The sequence below is a fragment of the Neolamprologus multifasciatus genome, chromosome 16 (assembly GCF_963576455.1).
Source record: "Neolamprologus multifasciatus chromosome 16, fNeoMul1.2, whole genome shotgun sequence".
Lineage (NCBI taxonomy): Eukaryota > Metazoa > Chordata > Actinopteri > Cichliformes > Cichlidae > Neolamprologus > Neolamprologus multifasciatus.
This window is the reverse complement of record NC_140454.1, coordinates 34,076,336-34,095,619: the sequence shown is the minus strand read 5'-3', so window position 1 is coordinate 34,095,619 and position 19,284 is coordinate 34,076,336. Positions and strand designations below refer to the sequence as shown.

General features: G+C 42.6%; 1 protein-coding gene across 7 annotated transcripts in view; it reads right to left on the bottom strand.

Moving 5' to 3' along the window:
- Positions 1–19,284, bottom strand: part of lrp1bb (low density lipoprotein receptor-related protein 1Bb) — a 387,404-nt gene that overhangs the window by 78,380 nt on the left and 289,740 nt on the right. For all 7 annotated transcript variants that reach the window (XM_085136443.1, XM_085136442.1, XM_085136445.1 and 4 more), the window contains 10 exons: positions 15,130–15,279; positions 9,690–9,830; positions 9,470–9,595; positions 9,186–9,317; positions 3,077–3,211; positions 2,679–2,808; positions 1,770–1,896; positions 1,489–1,640; positions 673–797; positions 130–501 (listed from right to left, as the gene is read on the bottom strand). In XM_085136443.1, the coding sequence (XP_084992569.1) occupies positions 130–501; positions 673–797; positions 1,489–1,640; positions 1,770–1,896; positions 2,679–2,808; positions 3,077–3,211; positions 9,186–9,317; positions 9,470–9,595; positions 9,690–9,830; positions 15,130–15,279 (1,590 nt within the window). The remainder of the gene's footprint in view (positions 1–129; positions 502–672; positions 798–1,488; positions 1,641–1,769; positions 1,897–2,678; positions 2,809–3,076; positions 3,212–9,185; positions 9,318–9,469; positions 9,596–9,689; positions 9,831–15,129; positions 15,280–19,284) is intronic.

The window sequence follows — 19,284 nt, the reverse complement described above, 5'->3', positions numbered from 1 at the left end:
ACGGCTAATCCACACTGCAGAAAACCACACTCTTCATCGTCTGCAGTGGTGGACCCACAGCTTCCCACAGAGGACTTGTTAGATGACATAAAATAATATAGAAACGCCGTCAATATGGAATCCACTTACTTTCTGCGATGATGGATCTTCCTGTCCAGTCGTCGTTAATCATCTGGATATTTCCAAAATGGACATCGCTAAAAAAGATGCGGTTGGCTCCAGCTGTCTCCTGACTGTAGTCAAAGGCCAGCGTTATGACATTCTTGAAAAAAGCGGGATTTTCAAAAGGCTGCACGGGTGAGTTGAGGTCATTTTCATCAGAAAGGTGGATGCTTTTCAGGATAGTCCTTTCAGAGTAGAGTAGATAACCTTCATAGCGCTCACAGGCAAAGCCATCCTCTGCCAAGCGCCCGTGTGCACAGGAGCAGGTCCGGCGACCGCTGCCCAGGTGGAAGCACAGCTGCTGGCAGCCTCCGTTACTTCTGGCACAGGGGTTGGTGCCTTCAAAGCACAACATGTGTTTGATTAGTCACTGGCCCGCCTATACAAGTCAGATGAAAATCCAATCTACGGTCTGCGAGCCACAAATTTGGAATTCGATTGCATAAAAATCTGCGAGCATAATAAGAGACAGGAAGTGAAACTGTGCGGCTATAATGTTTAAAAACGCACCTTTTTCTCTGCCTCTGGTGAAGACCGTCACATCTTTCAAATTAACCCCTAGACCGCTCCTCATGGTCACAGCCTCACTGGGATCCGTCTTCAAGCCTCGTCGGATTGAACCGTTTGAGTGGGCCCTGAAAGTCAGGCGAGTCGGAGAAGAACGATAATAAGGTTCTCTGTGTGAGCGTGGTGGGGTGAGGGATGGGGAAGTTACACAGACATACTGCAGGAGGCATCCTTTCAGCTGAAAACACTAAAACATTTTGTCAATACACATCAGAATCTACATCTAAATTCAGTTTTATTTCACTGTCATCATCACAGACTCGAGGGGACCGTGCTTCTGCTATCGCCGCACCCAAACTGGAATAATCTTCCACTTGATATCCGCATGTCAGAATCCAGTGAATCGTTTAAATCACTCATAAATACTCACCTGTTCAATGTAGCCTTTGAAGCTAATTATTTTGACTTCCACCTGGTCTGCATTTGTTTTACATAACTGTAGTTGTTACTGTAACCATTACTCTTCTTTTTTTGTCTATTGTTGCAATTCGCCTGCAGCGCTCGTGTGAAGCACTTTGATGTCTTTGTAAATGTGCTATAGAAATACATTTTGATTGATTTTGTTTTTAATTTCAGACCTTTGTCAAACCCTAAAACAAACACTAATATTTGTCTTGAGTATTAAAAAAAAACAGGATTGCAGGAGCGTGTAATATTTCTCCTTGGAAGCCTTGAAAGGAAGGGAAGGCCACTGCCAGGTTACTATAAAGGCTTTGCAGGCAAATGCAAGAGTTTGCATTTGAGAAAATAACAAATTACCTGTCAGACCAGTAGATGTAAGGCCCAAACACAGCCACGGAGAACAGGTCTACGTTGGCCATTGACAGTACAATCTCCCGGCTCTCACCGGTCTCAAGGTTGATCCTCTCGATCTTATCCGTGCGTGCGTCGCACCAATATAATGTATTTTCCTGGAAGGCAATTTTAAAATGCATAACACAAACTGCAGCCCTTTGTATGGTTAGATGTTAGCCACAAGACTGTAAGGTGAGCAAGGAGACAGGTACCGTACATGATGTATTATCTGTGTGCGACTGTACCTCATAGTCTATGGAAATTCCATTGGGCCACGTGATGCCCGAGCTGACCAGGGTAACCTGGTCTGATCCATCCAGGCGGGAACGGCCGATGCAGGGGTTCTGACCCCACTCGGTCCAGAACAGATATCTGCCCAGATACACCTCATTTATTATTTGAACTGTAGATTTTTAAAACATTTTTATCTTTGTTTGCTTTGTAGGATGGTGCATATTAATGCTTAGAGGTGCAGCACATTTGGATACATTGTAACGTATGCATGTTCTTATGTATTCATATAATTATCCTCCTGCTGGACAAAGCAAGCTGCCCTAAATTTCACTTTACTCTCCACCATTCTCTTAAATAGGTAAATTGTGGACAAGTATTTCTGAAATAGGTTGTATAATTAAAATAATGAGTGATCAGTATTATGAGGATGAACGTGAGCCACACTGGGATGCTGGCAGCAGGCAGGACGGGTACAGCCTGCCATCTGCATGGCTCAGCAGAAGTCAGCACACTTGGCAACGTTGTGTCAGTAAGTGCTGCTTACTGGAGACTGACTGCTTTACTGTGCTGTTGTAAGTGAACATCCTTGGACATCTGAAGCTTTAGACGGATCCAAACAGGCCTGTCTGGCACACAGCAGCCACACCAGAGTCTAAGTCAGCCATTTTTTCCGCTCTGTGAATTTGATATTAACTGCTTCTGTGAGCTATGGTGGTATCACATAATAGGCTGACTGGATAAAGTGGCCACTGAGCGAATATGCGATGAGCCAGAATTGGCTTAATAAGACCTGCTTTGGTTTCTAGTTTTAGCAGCAAATGTCTTTAACATATCTGCTGTTTACAGTAAGTGGTTTCTAAAACTATAGAGACGGCACTGATTGTAGGCTAAACAAACACACACACACAGTCATTTCCTACCCCTTCTGTGGATGTACAGCGATGGCTCTGGGCTGATCGAGTCCTTCTGATATGACCACTGAGCGATATGCACCATTCAGGCGAGAGATTTCAATTAGATTGAAACCGTGGTCTGTCCAGTACAGGTTGCCTGTTTGGAAAGAAGCAATATTCATGCATGTAATTAAAGTAGAATTCATCCTCCAGGACACAGAAGTTAAAGACACAGTTAAATCTAATTCTTTGCGTGCACTTTGTCACCAAAGCCTAATGGCTTTTGGCAATTCAGATCACAACAATGACATCGACTCGGTGCTACAACTAGAGGCGTGGCACCTAAAGTGTGAATTTTCAACAATCGATACAAACTTGACAGCCTGTGGAAATGACTCCAGGGCTCCAGCAGTGACGGTACTAACCAGCGATCCAGTCAACAGCAATGCCTTCCACACGGCTGATGCCGGTGGTAATGACGTCCTCCCTCCAGGTCTGGTCGCGTTTGGCTCGGGATATTCTGTTCAGTCCCATGTCTGTCCAGTACACAGTATCATTCCCTGCAAAATGCACCCTAGGGTTAATAATAGGAGACGTGATGAAAGCTGCTGTCACAAAAGTATCCATGCCCTCAAACTAAGCAGCTCATGAAAGCACATTTTACTGTATCATGGCCCATTTCACCAGATTTTGTGTGGCACAATAAAGCATGATAGCAGAAGCGCTAACAACTCAGGCCTTGTTGACATACAGCTGCTGGATGGAAAAGGCAAATGTTGGGAAAATTTTACAGGGCAGAATACGGCTCCATGCAAAACACGGTGTTGGTAAAACTGTAACGGGCCCGTTATCATTTTACGGCGCTGTTAAATAAGCTAATAAAATAGTGTGGTTTGCCTTTTTTATACTCTTGTCTTCAAGTGGATCTTTCTGCATGACTGTCAGTTAGGCTGCACAGGTTGTTAAGAGGGTAGCTGGCGTTATATGTTTAATTGCACGTTCGTATTCCCACCGCCTTTACACTCTGTTAACACAGAGATGATATATGACATAACACAGCTGCAGGGATTTCATCTGTTCTGCTCCAGTAACCTCCATTCTGTAATGACATGTAAATGTTATGTGTGAGCTATCAACTGCTGTTCTTGGATGGGCTTAGTAATACATTTGTGTGTTCACCTGTCCAAAATAATAAAGGTGAGGACCATCATCAATCTTGTTCTGTCCTTTAGTAATGTCTCATTTTATATTCAGGTTATTTCCTCTTTTCCAAAAGCCATGGTCACACTTCAAGATTTCCAACGACCCCTGAGGTCTCTTGGATTCAGAACGAGGTTTTAGGTTTTCAAGAGTCGAGGGATGAGTCACTGACTTGTAACTACTGTATAATGAGGGACCTGACTTGGCTTTTTTCCTGCACTCAGACTTTTTCTTAAGTCTGCGAAGGTTCACAGTCGTCCAGGTCATAGTCGTCTGAGGCAGTGTTTCCCAAACATAGGTGTGCTGTGAGAAATGATCAGGTTTGCTGTGGGAGATTATCTGGTTCCACCTCATTAGCGTCAAGAACGGGCAGAACAATTATATTCTCTGCCACTAGAGGGCAGTACAACTACCTGCTCTAATTAAATGGGTTGCCAACTGCCAGTAAACAGAAGACTAAGAAGAAGAAATTACATAATAGCCACGCTGTGAGACGACGCGCATAATAGCAATAGATAATGGGGGTGCAACAATACACAAAATTCATGGTTCGGTTTGTTTGATATTTTTTCGATACAAAAAAATGTTCATGCTTTTTTAATTTGTCATTTATTAAAATTATAAATATATATTTTAACTCAAAAGTACAGTTTTTATATTTAATGTTGCTGAAACAACAAAGTAATAAATAATAAATCTATCTGATCGAGAAATCACTCATCTTTGGAAAAGAGAGTTTATTACATAGAAATGTCTCTTTCCAAAATAAAAGCTCTACTATACGCTTCTTCTGGGCTATATTCTCAGCAGCATATTAAACATATCAGGTCCCCATAAGGAGAATCATGTGCTAACGGCTGTCTAAATGACTCGGGTAAAGTTTGTAGCATGCGTGCTTGTTGTTTTTGTCTGCTTCCACTTGTCTTTGCACGAGGATGATGTCAGAGTAAATGTGCAGTCATATTCGTTGTGTTCCCACTAGTGCTGTCAGCGTTAATCTGAAATGACGTTAACGCTACAACACGGCAAATCTCCTTTAACGAGCTACCGCGGATCGCCCCTCGTGTGGGGCTGGACGGCCAACACGTTAACGAGCTAACTGCGCTAACGCACTAGTTCCCACCCATGTAATTGAGCATTGCGTGGCACATCCGACATACTGTTTTACTTTAGTCCATGACGCGCTTACCTTCAGGGTCATACGTCACATGAAAACCAAAATAGTTCCAAACGCCAGATCTGAATGAGGGTGGGGGAGGTTCAATTTGCCATGTTGCAACGAGCTTAGCTTCTGTCTCGCTAGCTTGTGCTGCGCTCAGTGGATCTGTACTCGACAGTGCAGCCTAGGCGGAGTAGTCGAGCGCAGATCCACTGAGCTCTCAACACGGACAGCATCGTCAGAAGAAAAGTTGATAAAATAAATTTAAAATTTTGTATTGTTCGATACGTATGCATACCGAAACCGAAAGCACTGTATCGAACAGTTCAATATCGATACAGTATTGTTGCACCCCTAATAGATAAATATCTGAAAAGAAAAAGTAGTCAGTCTGACCTGATCCTGGTGAAAACTCTGACCCAGGTGAAGGCCCAGCGTGAGTAGTGGTCAGAAGAAAGCAAAAAAATCTATAGTGGGGACAAACCGAGCCAGTTCTGCTATGTCTGGTGCGCTGGGGAAAATGATCAATATGCTTTTTGTCACATTTTTGTTTGGTGGTGTGATTTTTCTAATGTGAAATATGTGCCGTGGATCCAAAAGGCTGTGAAACACTGTCTGTGGAGCTTGAAAAGAAGGTTCTCTAAGTTAAACTTTAACGAGTCCAGTCACCGTCTTTTCAAGCTTCTTAGAAGTTTTTCTTAATAAGAAATAAATGGATTTAATGAACCCTTTAAGACTTTAAATCTAATGGCATCACTTACTTCAGTTTCTTCACCAGGTTTGATGTTTCGGGAATTCTGAATATTTGTAAACAATTAGTTTGCACCATTTTCACATGATTCATGATTTACATCATATAATGATATCTTTGCTATAGCAGTGAATGAGTTTATCTTTGCCAGCACGCAATAAGGATGGTGTCTGGGATAAAAGCGAGTGTGTCAGCTGCAATAATGATTTAGAACCTAAAGATCGAGTTATTTTAACAGCCTCCAACATTAAAGTAGACGTTTATAGAAGAAAGAAAACGGTTCTCACTGAAGGTACAAACAACAAACACGATTTACCACTCGAGGCAAAAACACAGCGTCAAATACAACCAGGCTGCTAAGGAGCTAACAGCTGGTGACGAGCGACCTAGATGTAAACAGATGACTCCACGAGCATGCAAGCTCCACATCCCAGGAAACGCTGCATGGCTGCGGTTACATGATGGAAAACCAGAGCGTTAAGGAGCCGAGCTGGTTAAAAACTCAACATCGCAGCATGTGAGGATATTACTCAGGCTCCTGAAGACGTACAAAGTTAATTAGTGAATGTGGTCCTCTGCTCGTTTACAAAGAACAGTCAAATTTTGTGATTTTTGATAGTTTGGCTTTAATGGAGGTGGTGGTGGAATCAGATTAAGAGTGAAAAGACTGCCAAAAGTCAATAAGGGTTGCTCTATTTTCTCCCTCCCCGTCACCTCCCCTGTCATCCGTCCTCCTCAACGACACCCAGAAATCAATCTGACACATTTTGAAAAATGTCCCAATTCCAGTCTATCTGGGAGAGACGATGGAGAGAGAAGCTGAGGATGCACAGGTGTGGAAGTGTTTTTACGCATGACGGATGAAATATATAAATCATGTCAGGAGCAGGACTAAAGAAATGAATCAAGTGTTCCTTTGTATTTATAAGTCGTTTCATTTTTTATGATGACACCTTCCCTCCACCATTTGTGATGCGAGTATGAGATCTAAGATCATCAAACAGAGCAGCAGGCTGTAACAAACCAAGAATCACATCACATTTAATTGACACGGCTTGGAACAAGGCTGAGAGAAAAGCACGTCTGCTGCTGCACGATGCCTTAACTCGACTCCTCATCTATCGCTTCCTTGTTTCCTTGCTTACATCTTTGGTGGGCGGGGCTAATATCGAGGAGATTCAAGGATTTAGAAAGTGAACAATGCAAGGGGTTGAATCCTATCTGACCAACCTCACCTACAAACAAAATAACTAAGCTATCAAATGTTGGAATACTTAAATGAAAATGCAGGAAATGACCAGAATTCCATGTGTGGTGTTCACTGCATCAAAAATGTTTCCATTTTATAAAACAATACTCACTCGGTAATTGTTTCCCAGTGACAGGAGAGCAGAATCACAGACTGCATGTGGAATTACCCAAACAACATTTTCAGGATACAGTATGTGTTTGTTTGTACTTGTGGTTTGTTGTGCATGTAATCTCCTTTACACAATTTCCCCACAGACTTGTTATCATGCTTCGACAGCACCCTACACGTATCACAGAGAATGGACGTTTCCGGTCTCTGGTATGTTTATAGCTTTTATTAGAATAATAAATCGAATATGTTTGCACATCATGTGAGAGGAAACAATAAACATCAGCACAAGCTGCTGGTTCGTGCTTTGCAACGTGATGCTAGCTTCATGTTGTGGTGCATCTTGGGAATTTCTTTGGATTAGGATTGTTTACATGGAAAATGGTGGATGTTATTCATGAGGCGTGGTGCTCATTCATCTGGACGAGTTAAGCTCGACCATTATTTAAAAGATACACAAAGCCCAGAGCAGCAAAGATCTTTATCTTCTCTTTAATAACTCAAGAAAGAGGAAATAAAGCGAATATGAGAGTGTGGCAGCAGCTGTGTGGTATTTGTGTACAGGTGCTATGACTAATGCACGCCAATGTTTCTAGCTTGACATTATAAAGCACTGGAGCAGCACGTCTTCAGGGGTTGTGTGTCCTTAAGCCTTTGGGGCTTTAAGACTTGACTCAGTTCAGGGATGGTGAATGCATTCCTCTGACTGAGTACTTAAAGACAAACCTTTATATTTACATAAGTCATTATTATTATTGATTCTGAATCTTTTCATCATTCTGCCTTTACAGATCTCACACTCCCAGAATCCTTCACAGGTTACGGCTGCTTCGAGTATCAAACACATACTGCTGAGCAGGTCCCCTCATGCTGACCTGTTGGGGCACAAATTTGGGTTTGAGTGCCAGGCCCCACAGGGTCTGCATGTATGTCAGGTAGAACAAGTCCAAGTATCCACATCTATGCCAGGACTCCACCCATCCCTGCACTGCCCTATAATGGCATGCATAATGCTATCCACTTCACTTATCAGGGGTATTTAATATTGTAACACTGGTGCGGTGCAGCCTGAGCTGATCAGAGCGGACAGCTGCAGCAGTTCCAGATAAGGACGACTTTAAAACAAGGAGCAATATAAAGTGTGTAGGTTTAATAAAATGTCAGATTCTTTAACTCTTTAAAGCCGGTCGGAGCGGGCACGCTTTGTTTTGCGTAACTACTTTTAAATCCCGGTAGATCTGCAACCACGTAAGCTAGCACAAAATTTTTTTTTGCATATGAAACCGGAGGAGTTGTACTTCCATCTTATGCCATCAGCTTGTCCTCGGTCACAGTTTCCTTCCACATATAGCTTTGAAAAAACTGCATAAAAAGCACTTGCAGCAACAAAAACATAATATTCCAGAAACACGCTTTGCCGATCCGATCAGCTGTTTGTAACACTTCCTACGTTGGAACTATCGCATGTCCGCCATGACCTGCCCGAAACCGGAAATGTAGTTTTTTACCATCAGGGCCTCATGAGCCTATATTGGTGTTTTTAAAAGTTCTGTTTGACTTTCTGACTTTCTGTGTGGTTTCTGGGATGCTTAGGACTCATATTGCACTGCTGGACATAGTTTATTTTGATGCATATGCTGCTTTTTTGCAAATTTGCATTATAATATTTATTTTCGTTTTTCCTGCAGTATATAAAAATTGGTGTATTTCAAAAATAAAACTATGAAGACACTTAAAATAAATTTCCTGTGGTGGGAAACTATTTTGTGCAACTTTTTTGTATTTACAGTTTTGAGGGATAAGCCTCTTAAATTTCTCTAACTAGAAATATATGTTAAAAAAACAAAAACGATTTTCAATTTTTTTGTAGTTTATTGCACTTTTTTGCAATTTATGTAATTACTATGCACTTAATGCAGATATATTATTAAAATCTGGGCTGTAATGGTTGTATTGATGTATAGCAACTTGAAATGCTCCCAAAAATGGCTCCACAGCATGTAAACATATAATATAAGCTCTGGCCGCGCTTTAACCACTATCCTCTTATATGATTGGACGTACCTGCGTGAAAGTCGACTCCCACAGCAAAAAGCGTTCCTGTGATGGGCATGAGGGCTTCGCTGTTGTCATTCGGGTCAAGAGCAATTCCCCGGATTCCCTCATGGATGGAATACATTAGAAATGAGTCAACACCTAAAGAATCACAGAGGGATCTATTAGAGCGCAGATAAAAGCATTAAAGCTCAAGAACTCACGAATGCCCTTTGACGCACGTCGAGATTATTCATTTATCCACAACCTCACACTGAGGGTAACGAAAGGCTCAAAGAAACTGGGAATCGTACCCTCGCAAGACGTGCGATCGCTACGCAAGTTGTAGCCAACGGTGCAGGAGCAGCTGCGGGTGTTCTCTGAAGTTGGGAAGCACAGCTGCGAGCATCCTCCGTTGTTTACTTGGCACTGATTTCTTCCTGATTATTAAAACAAAACCAGCAAACGCACGACAGTGACGCACCATCAGCAGGCATGTCCATGTTTGTGAATCACGCGAGAGAGGCTGCTTACCTTTCTGGCTGTCCCTGTCGTACACCTTCATGTGAACCACCCCGCCCGTCTTATTTCTCAAAACAACAAGGTTGCGCCCGTCTCTCTTGGTGACCGTTCCCAGCCGTCCTGATTCCTCATCTGCCCACCAGAGTTTTCCACCTGTAGCCAGCAAAGAAAATCTGAATTAACTCCATTTTTAGAGCAAGGCCAAAGAGCATTTTCCTTTCTTTTTCACAATATGGTACAAATGAGTTCTTGAAAACACAAGCAGGCAAATGCCATCCTTCAAAGTGCAAATGCTGAGCTTCAGCCTGCACTCTAATCTCCTAAAGCTGGCACACTTATTCCTTAAAGCCTGTTAATAATTGAGGCCTTCTCTGAGCTGATTTCAGATTAAAAGTGGGTTTCCTGTCTCGCTCGGCCCCATCGCTGTTGATGAGTTTCAGCCTTGAACTGCAGGAAGGTTTTAGCTCCACTGAAGCTTTTCCATGAACTTGAAAGACAAACGTTTCCATTACCGACTGAATCGGGCATCGCATTCCTACAAACAGATAGAAATACAGCATGTGCTTTGACCAAAGGGGCTGCTGACTGCTGCACACCAAGCCCAGCACCTCTGTCCTCAGCAGATATCAGTGACGCACAGTCCTCGCCAGGCGCTTTGCCATTTACTCGACAGGCGTGACAGGAACTTGTCACTTTACAATCCCACTGAGGTGACAAGTAAAAAGGAGTTAAGTGAGTCCTCTCCTTCCAGGATAAACATCAGAGGAGGTGAAGATGACCTCATTCTAGAAAGGATAAAACCACAAAAATGAACAGAGTATCTATAACATACCCCATAATTAGGTCACACAAACGTGGCTATAACAGACTGTGTGTTGTAAAAGCTAAGAGCAGTGGAGGCCAGAGGACTCACCTTTGCATTTTCATACAAACCCCCAACAGAGGAATTACTGAGCTGAGCAGCAGCAGCAGCAGCAGCAGCAGCAGCAGCAGCAGCAGCAGCAGCAGCAGCAGCAGCGAGCGCTCATTAAATGCCTCCTTCTTTAGAGCAATGTCAATTACCAGCAGATTTCTTTTTCCTGCTTTGTGCTAATGCAACCATTCAGAGCAGCGCTGCTCCTGGACACAACCTGGTGCAATTTAACACCCTCTTGAATTAGATTAGCAACCTAACTTAAACAGATGCATTCTCATCGCAGACAACATGTTAAGTACCATCTAGAAAATGGGCCCTGTACACGGCACGACGTTCTTTAGTTCTCTTGCACGTTTTGTGTCACTGCATTCAACCACCCACACACACCCACTCACCCACCCACCCACTCACACACACAGAAACAATTCCCGCTTCCATTAACAGCCTAAGGCTGAATGCCATCCTTAAAAGAAATGTAAAACTCGCTTCCACAAATCAGGTAAATTCCCATGAGTGGGAATGACAGTCTTCGTGCAGTTTACAAAACATTACACCCCGGAGGGCACGCTAGCCGAGATTAGCTTTGCACCCCGTGTTAATTTAATACCGTTGGGATCACTGGCTAGGTGCGATTGCTCGCTTGTGGCACATCATATTCAATTTCCACCTCACCTGCTAGTTTGATCCCCGGCAATTCACGGCTGATGGATCACTCACACCTTCTGAAATAAGCCCTCTCTTCTCCCTCAAACCAATGCAATTATTACAGAGCCTTAGGACCGAGTGGGTCAAACTCGTGTCACTAACAGTGCCTTCATTATACCTTTTCACAGCCAGCGTGAGCAATCACTAAGACATGAAGGCAAAATGAAAAGCCAGCACCCCATCATGGAGAAACGTACGATTCTTCCCTCAGAAGTGCGTTCCCGATTACCAGTGCAAATCTGCTAAACCCTTTTTCATGCTCGTCTGCCTGGTTGTACGACTGCATCTACCTCCCACTGCGACAGAGATACAGATTCATCATTTGTAAACAAGCTTTCATCGCTCACGCACGATGGTTCTTCGGAGTAACCTCAACCACTTCAAATATGACTAACTGATCAATCAAGCTTGTAAACGACCAGAGACGAGAACAAATGCTTCTCAGATTTATGCTCATTAGTGCTGATTGCTCCACTAACCACAAAGGACACAAAAGCCTTTAATTCACTGGTACTGATACTCTGATCTCACCTACAGTTTTTATCCCCACCCGAGCAGACGATGCATGCTTTCAGTTGCAAATCCATATTACAGTCATGCTGGCATATGTATTAGTATATTTCTTCTTTGTTCTTTACTGAACTACAAAGACGAAGGAAAGCGAGAGAAGAAATATACAGAAACACAGCAAAGGGTCACCAAATGCACTTAACTGCGAATCACACCATGCCGATAAAACTAAAGCTGCAAAGGGACATTTTCTGTAATGGGCATCGCTGACAGGCTGTGCACTCGCCAACAACAAAAGAAGCTCAGGAGTGGAAAATGACCTGTCTGGCTGCTGTCCTGCTCTCTTCCACCAGCCTCATTTTCAGCTGACCTGTAACTTTTACAGGTTCGTGCTCAATGATCTACAGCAAAGGAGGACTGAATGTTGGCATCACGAAACACGGGAACATAAACCCTACAAAACAGACGGGCGCATCCATAATTTGTTGCACAAACACACTATTTTGTAGGTTTGTCTCTGCACAACAACAACAACACAGGCAGAAATTTTGCTTTAACTTTTTCATTTTGAATCAGAGCCTGAAAGTAAACTGGACACGAGCACTTTGGGTTTCCTGCTCTGTTGGTACGTCGGAACAACTGAAGCAGACACAGCTCATTCGTGTTTTTACATTTTAGCTTTTTGCAGTAATTTTAAGTGTAAAAAGGCCAAATCTGTCACATTGTTAAAAAGAAGGCATGCACTCGCCAGCCCAGCAACACGGCGCCGATAAGAACAAGAAGGCCAGATTAGAGTTTTCCTAAAGCATCTCGAGAAGCCTGTGCAGTCCTGAAACAAGATGAAGCCAAGACTGATGCATAAGGTTAGACGCAGCTCGTGATCAGAGGCCGACCACACTACCTGTCAACCATGCTGGGGCAGTTTAAGCCTCTGAAAATGGGTCATGAAATATAACAAATCCTGTAGTAATGTGTTAAAAAAGTGAAACATCGTCCAATCATAAATCTATATTACTGGTGTTTAACTGGTGTTTAACCAGTACAATTCCTCTGTTTTACCAAACGTAAAGGTAAAGCAGCAAAGTACGGTGCGGTCGACCAATCAGCTTCTTCAAGATAACAAAATGTGGATAATTGTGATTGATGGAGACTTGCAGACATCATTTCACTGTTTTGCTGCAGCTGCTCCTGCACAGGAGCGCAGCTATTAGTCTGTGTCACCTCACATTCTACATCCCATTTGTGAAATGCAATAATGAAGTCTCCAGTATCCATTCCTGCACAGCCAAAGTATTCACTATAAAAATGGCCACAAAAATGAACCTAAAAATTGTGGCTCACACGTGCAGAAAGCTAATAGTGTACAAAACAGTGGGACTCCATCCTGCCACTGCTGTGTTATTCTGCAACACAGTAATTAATGCTCTGTGCACATGCTGACAGACACCCACCGCACAGAAAACGAAGGCCTGTCATGGTTAATAACATGCTTCAAGAACACGCTGAATCACTCTGACAACACTCTTCCATTTCATATTTTAGTTTTTTGTTTGTTTGTTTGTTTTTTCTTTTTTTTCCCTTCAGATCACAGTTTGCTTCAGACCCACACACACAAAACCAAAAAAGTCTCTCTTCAATAAGCCTTTGTTTGCTCTCTTCTCATTACCAATCTTGGCAAGTGTAATGCATTCACATAGCTCACTGGGAGGTTTCCCAATTGTCAAGGTGCAGCAGTGTGGAAGTGAAACAATTTAAAATTCAAATTCTGCTCTGCAGCTTTAAAGAATAAGAGGTGAAATAAACACATCAATGAAACAAACGTGAAACGAATGAAATGGGACTGAAGCTGCGGACACTGCAGTGGACGCTTTAGCATTAAAGATGCTGTGTGTGTAATATTTGTGTCCAGCACAGACACACAAACAACTTGCAACAACGCAACAATGACCGCGGCGATCATCGTGCAGCTATTATTTTTAAAACTCTGATGGTGCTTGTTTTCTTTTCAGAGTCAGTTTGATAAAAAAACCTTTTTGATCCAAAGAGCCTTCACTGAGTCGTGTCCATTAGCTTTGCTGCACATCACAGCCACCCAGATCTTGAGCAGTGTTATTTATCACTCCACCAAAGTAGATTGCTGTGCAGTTCGTGGCATCACTACTATTTAAACAGATATATAATCATGGGTCTAATCCCGAGCTCAGCCCTGCTTCCGAGATCAGACGAGATGGGGCGTGCTCAGGGCGCTGTGTGCGTAAGTATCCCACGGTGGTTAGCACTGTCGCCTCGCAGTAAGAATTTCAATTCAGTTCAATTCCACCATCAGGCCGGGTCTTTCTGATTTTACATGTTCTCCCCGTGTGTGCGTGGGTTCTCCCCGGGTCCTCCAACTTCCTCCCACAGTCCAAAAACACGCAGTCAGACAGGTCAGGTTAACTGCTGATTCTAAAATTCACACAGGTTTACATGTGAGTGCGAATGGTTGTCTGTCTCTGTGTTGGCCCTGCGACAGACTGCCGAGCTGCCCAGGGTGTACCCTGCCTCTCGCCCTATAACACCTGGGATAGGCTCCGCCCCCGACCCTAAAAAGGATGGGTGGGTCTAATCCCATTTACACAAATTGTTTCACAAAATTTCTGTCATATCTCTTTGGATAAAACTCAACGTTATCCAAGATTACACGTGTCAGTAACTCCCGATTGGTCAGAGTGTGGTGCGCACACGCCTATAAAAACATTCACTTACGTCAAGGTGCTTGTTTGTTTATATAGGTATTAGGGGCATAATGTTAGCAACATTTTCTGGGTTGTGGAAACTCATAACGTTCTTTATCTGTATCAGCCAATGAACTGGACAGGAACCCACTCACGCTGCACATGCAAACTGGTTCTACTTCCAACTCGCCCCCTCGTAGCTGCCAGCATCATAAAGCATTCGGTATACTTGTACAGATGTTTTCTGCGGGCGGGTTTTCATCTACAACATGCTGACGCAGATTTCAGGCGTTCAGAATGAACCTACACGCTGATAGATGGTGTGACACACTGGATTGAGCGCTGATACCAAGAATCGCTCCGTAATGAACATCCTCCACCCTTCTCATTATGGAAAGGGTGAGAAAATCAATCATCAATCATTGCTCTGTTGTGTTTTAATTATCTAATGCTCCTAATTCTTCACATAGAGTGAGGCACAGCTGTTTGTATGCACTCTCTAAACAGCTCCATTTTAAAGCCACTTAACTGGTTAAACGTGTAATCCTTTCACACTCTGAGTAATCCTCGGCGACAATCTGATGCACTTGCGACAAGCTCCACTCACCCATCACGGCCAGAGCTGTGCCTTTGGCTAACTCCCTCTTTACAGTCTCGAGCACCTCCAGCCCACTGCCATCCAGATTGCACCTGTTGATGGTCCCGTTGGTCGAGCTTATCCAGTACAGCTTGTTGGCAGCGTAGTCTATCGAGAGGCCTGAGACACAGCGAGTCAGGAGAGGATATCGAGTCAGCAAAGAAAGCATCATTAGGGACTCAAAAATACAAAATGTAACATTTGAATATGTAAATTATTGATGGGTGTACATTAAAATTATGTTGTCATTTGAGGTATTACAGTAAAAAAAGGACACTTGGACATTAATCCATCTGCATACAGCTCCTCTCACGAGCAGCTGAACTCAGAAACTACTTTATGAAAACGTTTCTGAGGTCAGTAAAGTCGGTGTTTCAAACACACTGAAGTATTAAACACTTAGAAATATTAACCTGGCCGGTGTCGTGCCAAAAATGGATTGTTTCCATGTGTAATGTCTTTACTTTCACTGATAAACAGACCTTGTTGAACAGGATTTACAAATGCGATGTATATAAAGTGTAAAACTTGTGTTACTGTACCTACATTATAACCAGTCTGGACACTTGGAATATGTTTGCAGGACTTTTGTTACGTTTGTCGTGCGTTCTGCTGCCCTGTTGGCCACAAAGCTTAAAAAAGACAATTTTAACGTCAACCAGATTTTTTAACTGGATAAATAAAAAATATAAAAATCACCGACTGCAGCTTCGACCTTGTGACAGGAATGTGTTTGTGGCTCAAGATGACTTGATATCATTCATGACCAACACATATGACGTGTTTCACATATTATAGGTTATTTATAGCAGTTTAAATACAGACAGTTACTTTTTGGTAAATTTTTATTTTATTTTGGTAAATACCAGGATCCACGTTAGCGTTAGCCACGTCACTGCTAGCAGGTACCAGGCTACCTAATAGCAAAACGATAATGTTAATCTTGGAGCTACACATGAAATATTATAAGTTCTGTCCGTTTGTATCATTAATATCATTATTAATTAATTTAACAGTTTCTTATTTGTTATTTTCCCCCCCTGATATCAAATATAATGCCGTGTATCGAGTCCTCTCACTGGGTATTTCTGAGAACAAGTGCACTACACGAAGGTTAAGGTGATGCAGCTTTGAAACAGACCTCTGTGATGCTGCGTAAATGCTTTTCCTGCTGTTTGAGTGCGCGCTAATAGAAATGCTCACGTGTTCACTGCTGCTTGTTTGTGGGGGATCTGTTTAACAGGACTCCAGCTGGCTTGAACAATGAACAAACAGGAAGCAGACTGCTTTTTTGAATCCATTTCCTGGCTGATGTAATGGCGGGAATATCACTGTTAATGTTGGGAGCTAAAAGCAATTTCAGTTGCGTACCTCTGGACAACTCAATGTCTCCCACCATGTGTTGGATTTATGTCTGGCAGATTCACAGTCACAGCATCATTAATTTACTCTTGTCCCCAGGTCTGTCCCATAATCATAAATGAAGCCAGTGAAATATTGTGCAGCATCCTATCTGTATTGCTGACAGGCCCGGGAGCATCAAAAACCCTGTGAAAACAACGCTGCTGTGTGTGACAAATTGTGTGTTTGACCTTGAGCTGCGTAACAAAAACGAGTCGAGATGAAGAACAGACGATTGTTTTTGCTAAATCGAGCTAACGCTTATTGTCAGGGATGAGTCAGCATCACCTGACGCCAGCACAGGAAACATACATCAGGTAAACATACTTCACATGTGGACCTAGAAATACATTCACAGTGACAGTGAAACCCTGACTCCCCCCCCGGTGTTTCCTCAGCACTTCTTCAAAACTAGTTCATTCAGCTACAACATGCAGACAGATATAAAGATACAGAATACATGCAGCTCACACCACGGTGGATGTTTGTGCCGTGATGCTGCACACGCATGCAGGCAGACAAACACAACACTGTCACAGCGAGTAATAACACAAATATGAATCTCGTGAAGATTACGCAGGAAGCACTAACTAACGATCCAGTTAATGATACTGGTGTCATTTCTGAAAACCTGTGTTGTGTAAAAATACATCACAGCAGAGCGACAAGGTCGGCGCTGCCAAAAGTCCACGTGTGCACCTTTGGATGATGTCATGTTCCTTCTGAAAAGATATATTTTTCTACTGATCAACTAAAGAAAAGGAAACAGTTACAGCCGAGGACAGCAGCTGTGCATGAGCCAGCGGCTCCACAACATCAGGCTGAAGAGTTCATAAAAATCCTGTTAATTACTGTTCTTGTTAAATTCATGTGAAACAAATATGTTAAACTCTTAAAAGGTGTTGGTAATATAATTATTAGTCTTTGAATAAAATGTAATCTTGTTAGTTTTCTAAGTTTTACTTTCAAGTATCTGAATTGTTCCTTTTTACTGTATTATTATCATTATTGCTACATCATGTAAATTTGTTACATTTTTGAAACACTGCCTACATTTACAGTAACAGTGGTGTACGTCACCCTGCTTTCTTCTCTTTTATTTAGCAAAAATCTCAATAATCCTTATTTAAAAAATCATGTTTTTAAGCAACAACAAGATTATTTCCCATACTCTCGAGTTTGGTGCCACGCCTCCGCCCTAAATGTCTTTGGTTACAGGATATTTGAAGGTTTCTTGGATGTCGGGCATGTTTCACATCTCACAGTCATTTAAAGGGAATCTAATCTGTTATTGCATTTGATCCATTTCTGAGTTGATCTGCTTTTGTGATTGGACTCATTATGGGTCATGAAGCTCATTCTCTTCACATCTGAGTTTTATCTGCAGGAAAACCCGCTGCACTGTACAACACAACTCTATTTGTCCAGGACAAATATTCTTTGCTAACTATAGTCTTGCCCAGTTTTTTGAGTTCCACGGCTGCGTCTCCCTCACACATCACTAAAAACTACATAAACAACAGTATCTCCATATCTACACTCGAGAAGAGCTCCGAGAATCCGACAGTGGCAACAACATGATGACTGGAGCCAGAAAGGTGAACTGCTGTACAGATGTTCAAAGGTGACAGTGGTGCCCGACCAATGAACCAGAACAGAGACCTGTCACATGGAAGGTTTCCATCAGGCTGCTGTCTCAGCAGATATCACTGAACTACCCTCAACAGCATAAAACTGATTGATTTACATGTTGAATGTGTTGATGTATACATGTTTGCTTCGGTTGAATAAACATGAGCTGATTTTTACCATCCATCCATCCATTCGCTTCCGCTTCACCTTTTCAGGGTCGCGGGGGCGCTGGAGCCTATCCCAGCTGTCATAGGGCGAGAGGCGGGGTCACAGGGCCAACACACAGGGACAGACAACCATTCGCACTCACATTCACACCTGTGGGCAATTTGGATTATCCAATTAACCTATCCCCACAAACTGCATGTCTTTAGATGGTGGCCTTTAGCCGGAGTACCCGGAGGGAACCCACGCAAACACGGGGAGAACATGCAAACTCCACACTGTGCGGCAACAATGCTATCCACCGTGCCGCCTATTTTACTTTACACTTTAAGACCTTCACCCAAAAACGCTTTTGGTAATATTTGATGATTTTGCCGATTCAGATAACTTGACGAGTTTGTGTAAATGCCAACAGGTACAATTACAGGCACAACTATTACATCTAAATCTGTCTGTAAAAGTCAGCACATGCAAACACAGGATAGGTGAGTGCAGATATATTATAGTGAGATCGTTGTGCCTTTGACATAGGACAAATGACTTTGAACACATCTGGAATGACGTAGACTCCAAGACGTCTATTTGAATTAAACTGCAGATACACTCAGATGTTTTTTTCTTGGTGGATCTATAATGTTTGAAGTAGGATATCAGACATTTTTCAGACATTTGAGCCACGATTAAATATATTAGACTAAGTACATCTGCTATGAATCATTTCAATTAATAATCTGGTTAAATATATTTAGACCACAGACTGTTTCTGCTTCACTCACTATGTGTTTATGCACACTCTGCATTTCATTATTAATCTCTGTCTCACTTCCACAGCGCGTCTTCATCCTGTCTTCATCCCCTCACCTCAACCAATCACAGCAGATGGCCCCGCCCCTCCCTGAGCCTGGTTCTGTCAGAGGTTTCTTCCTG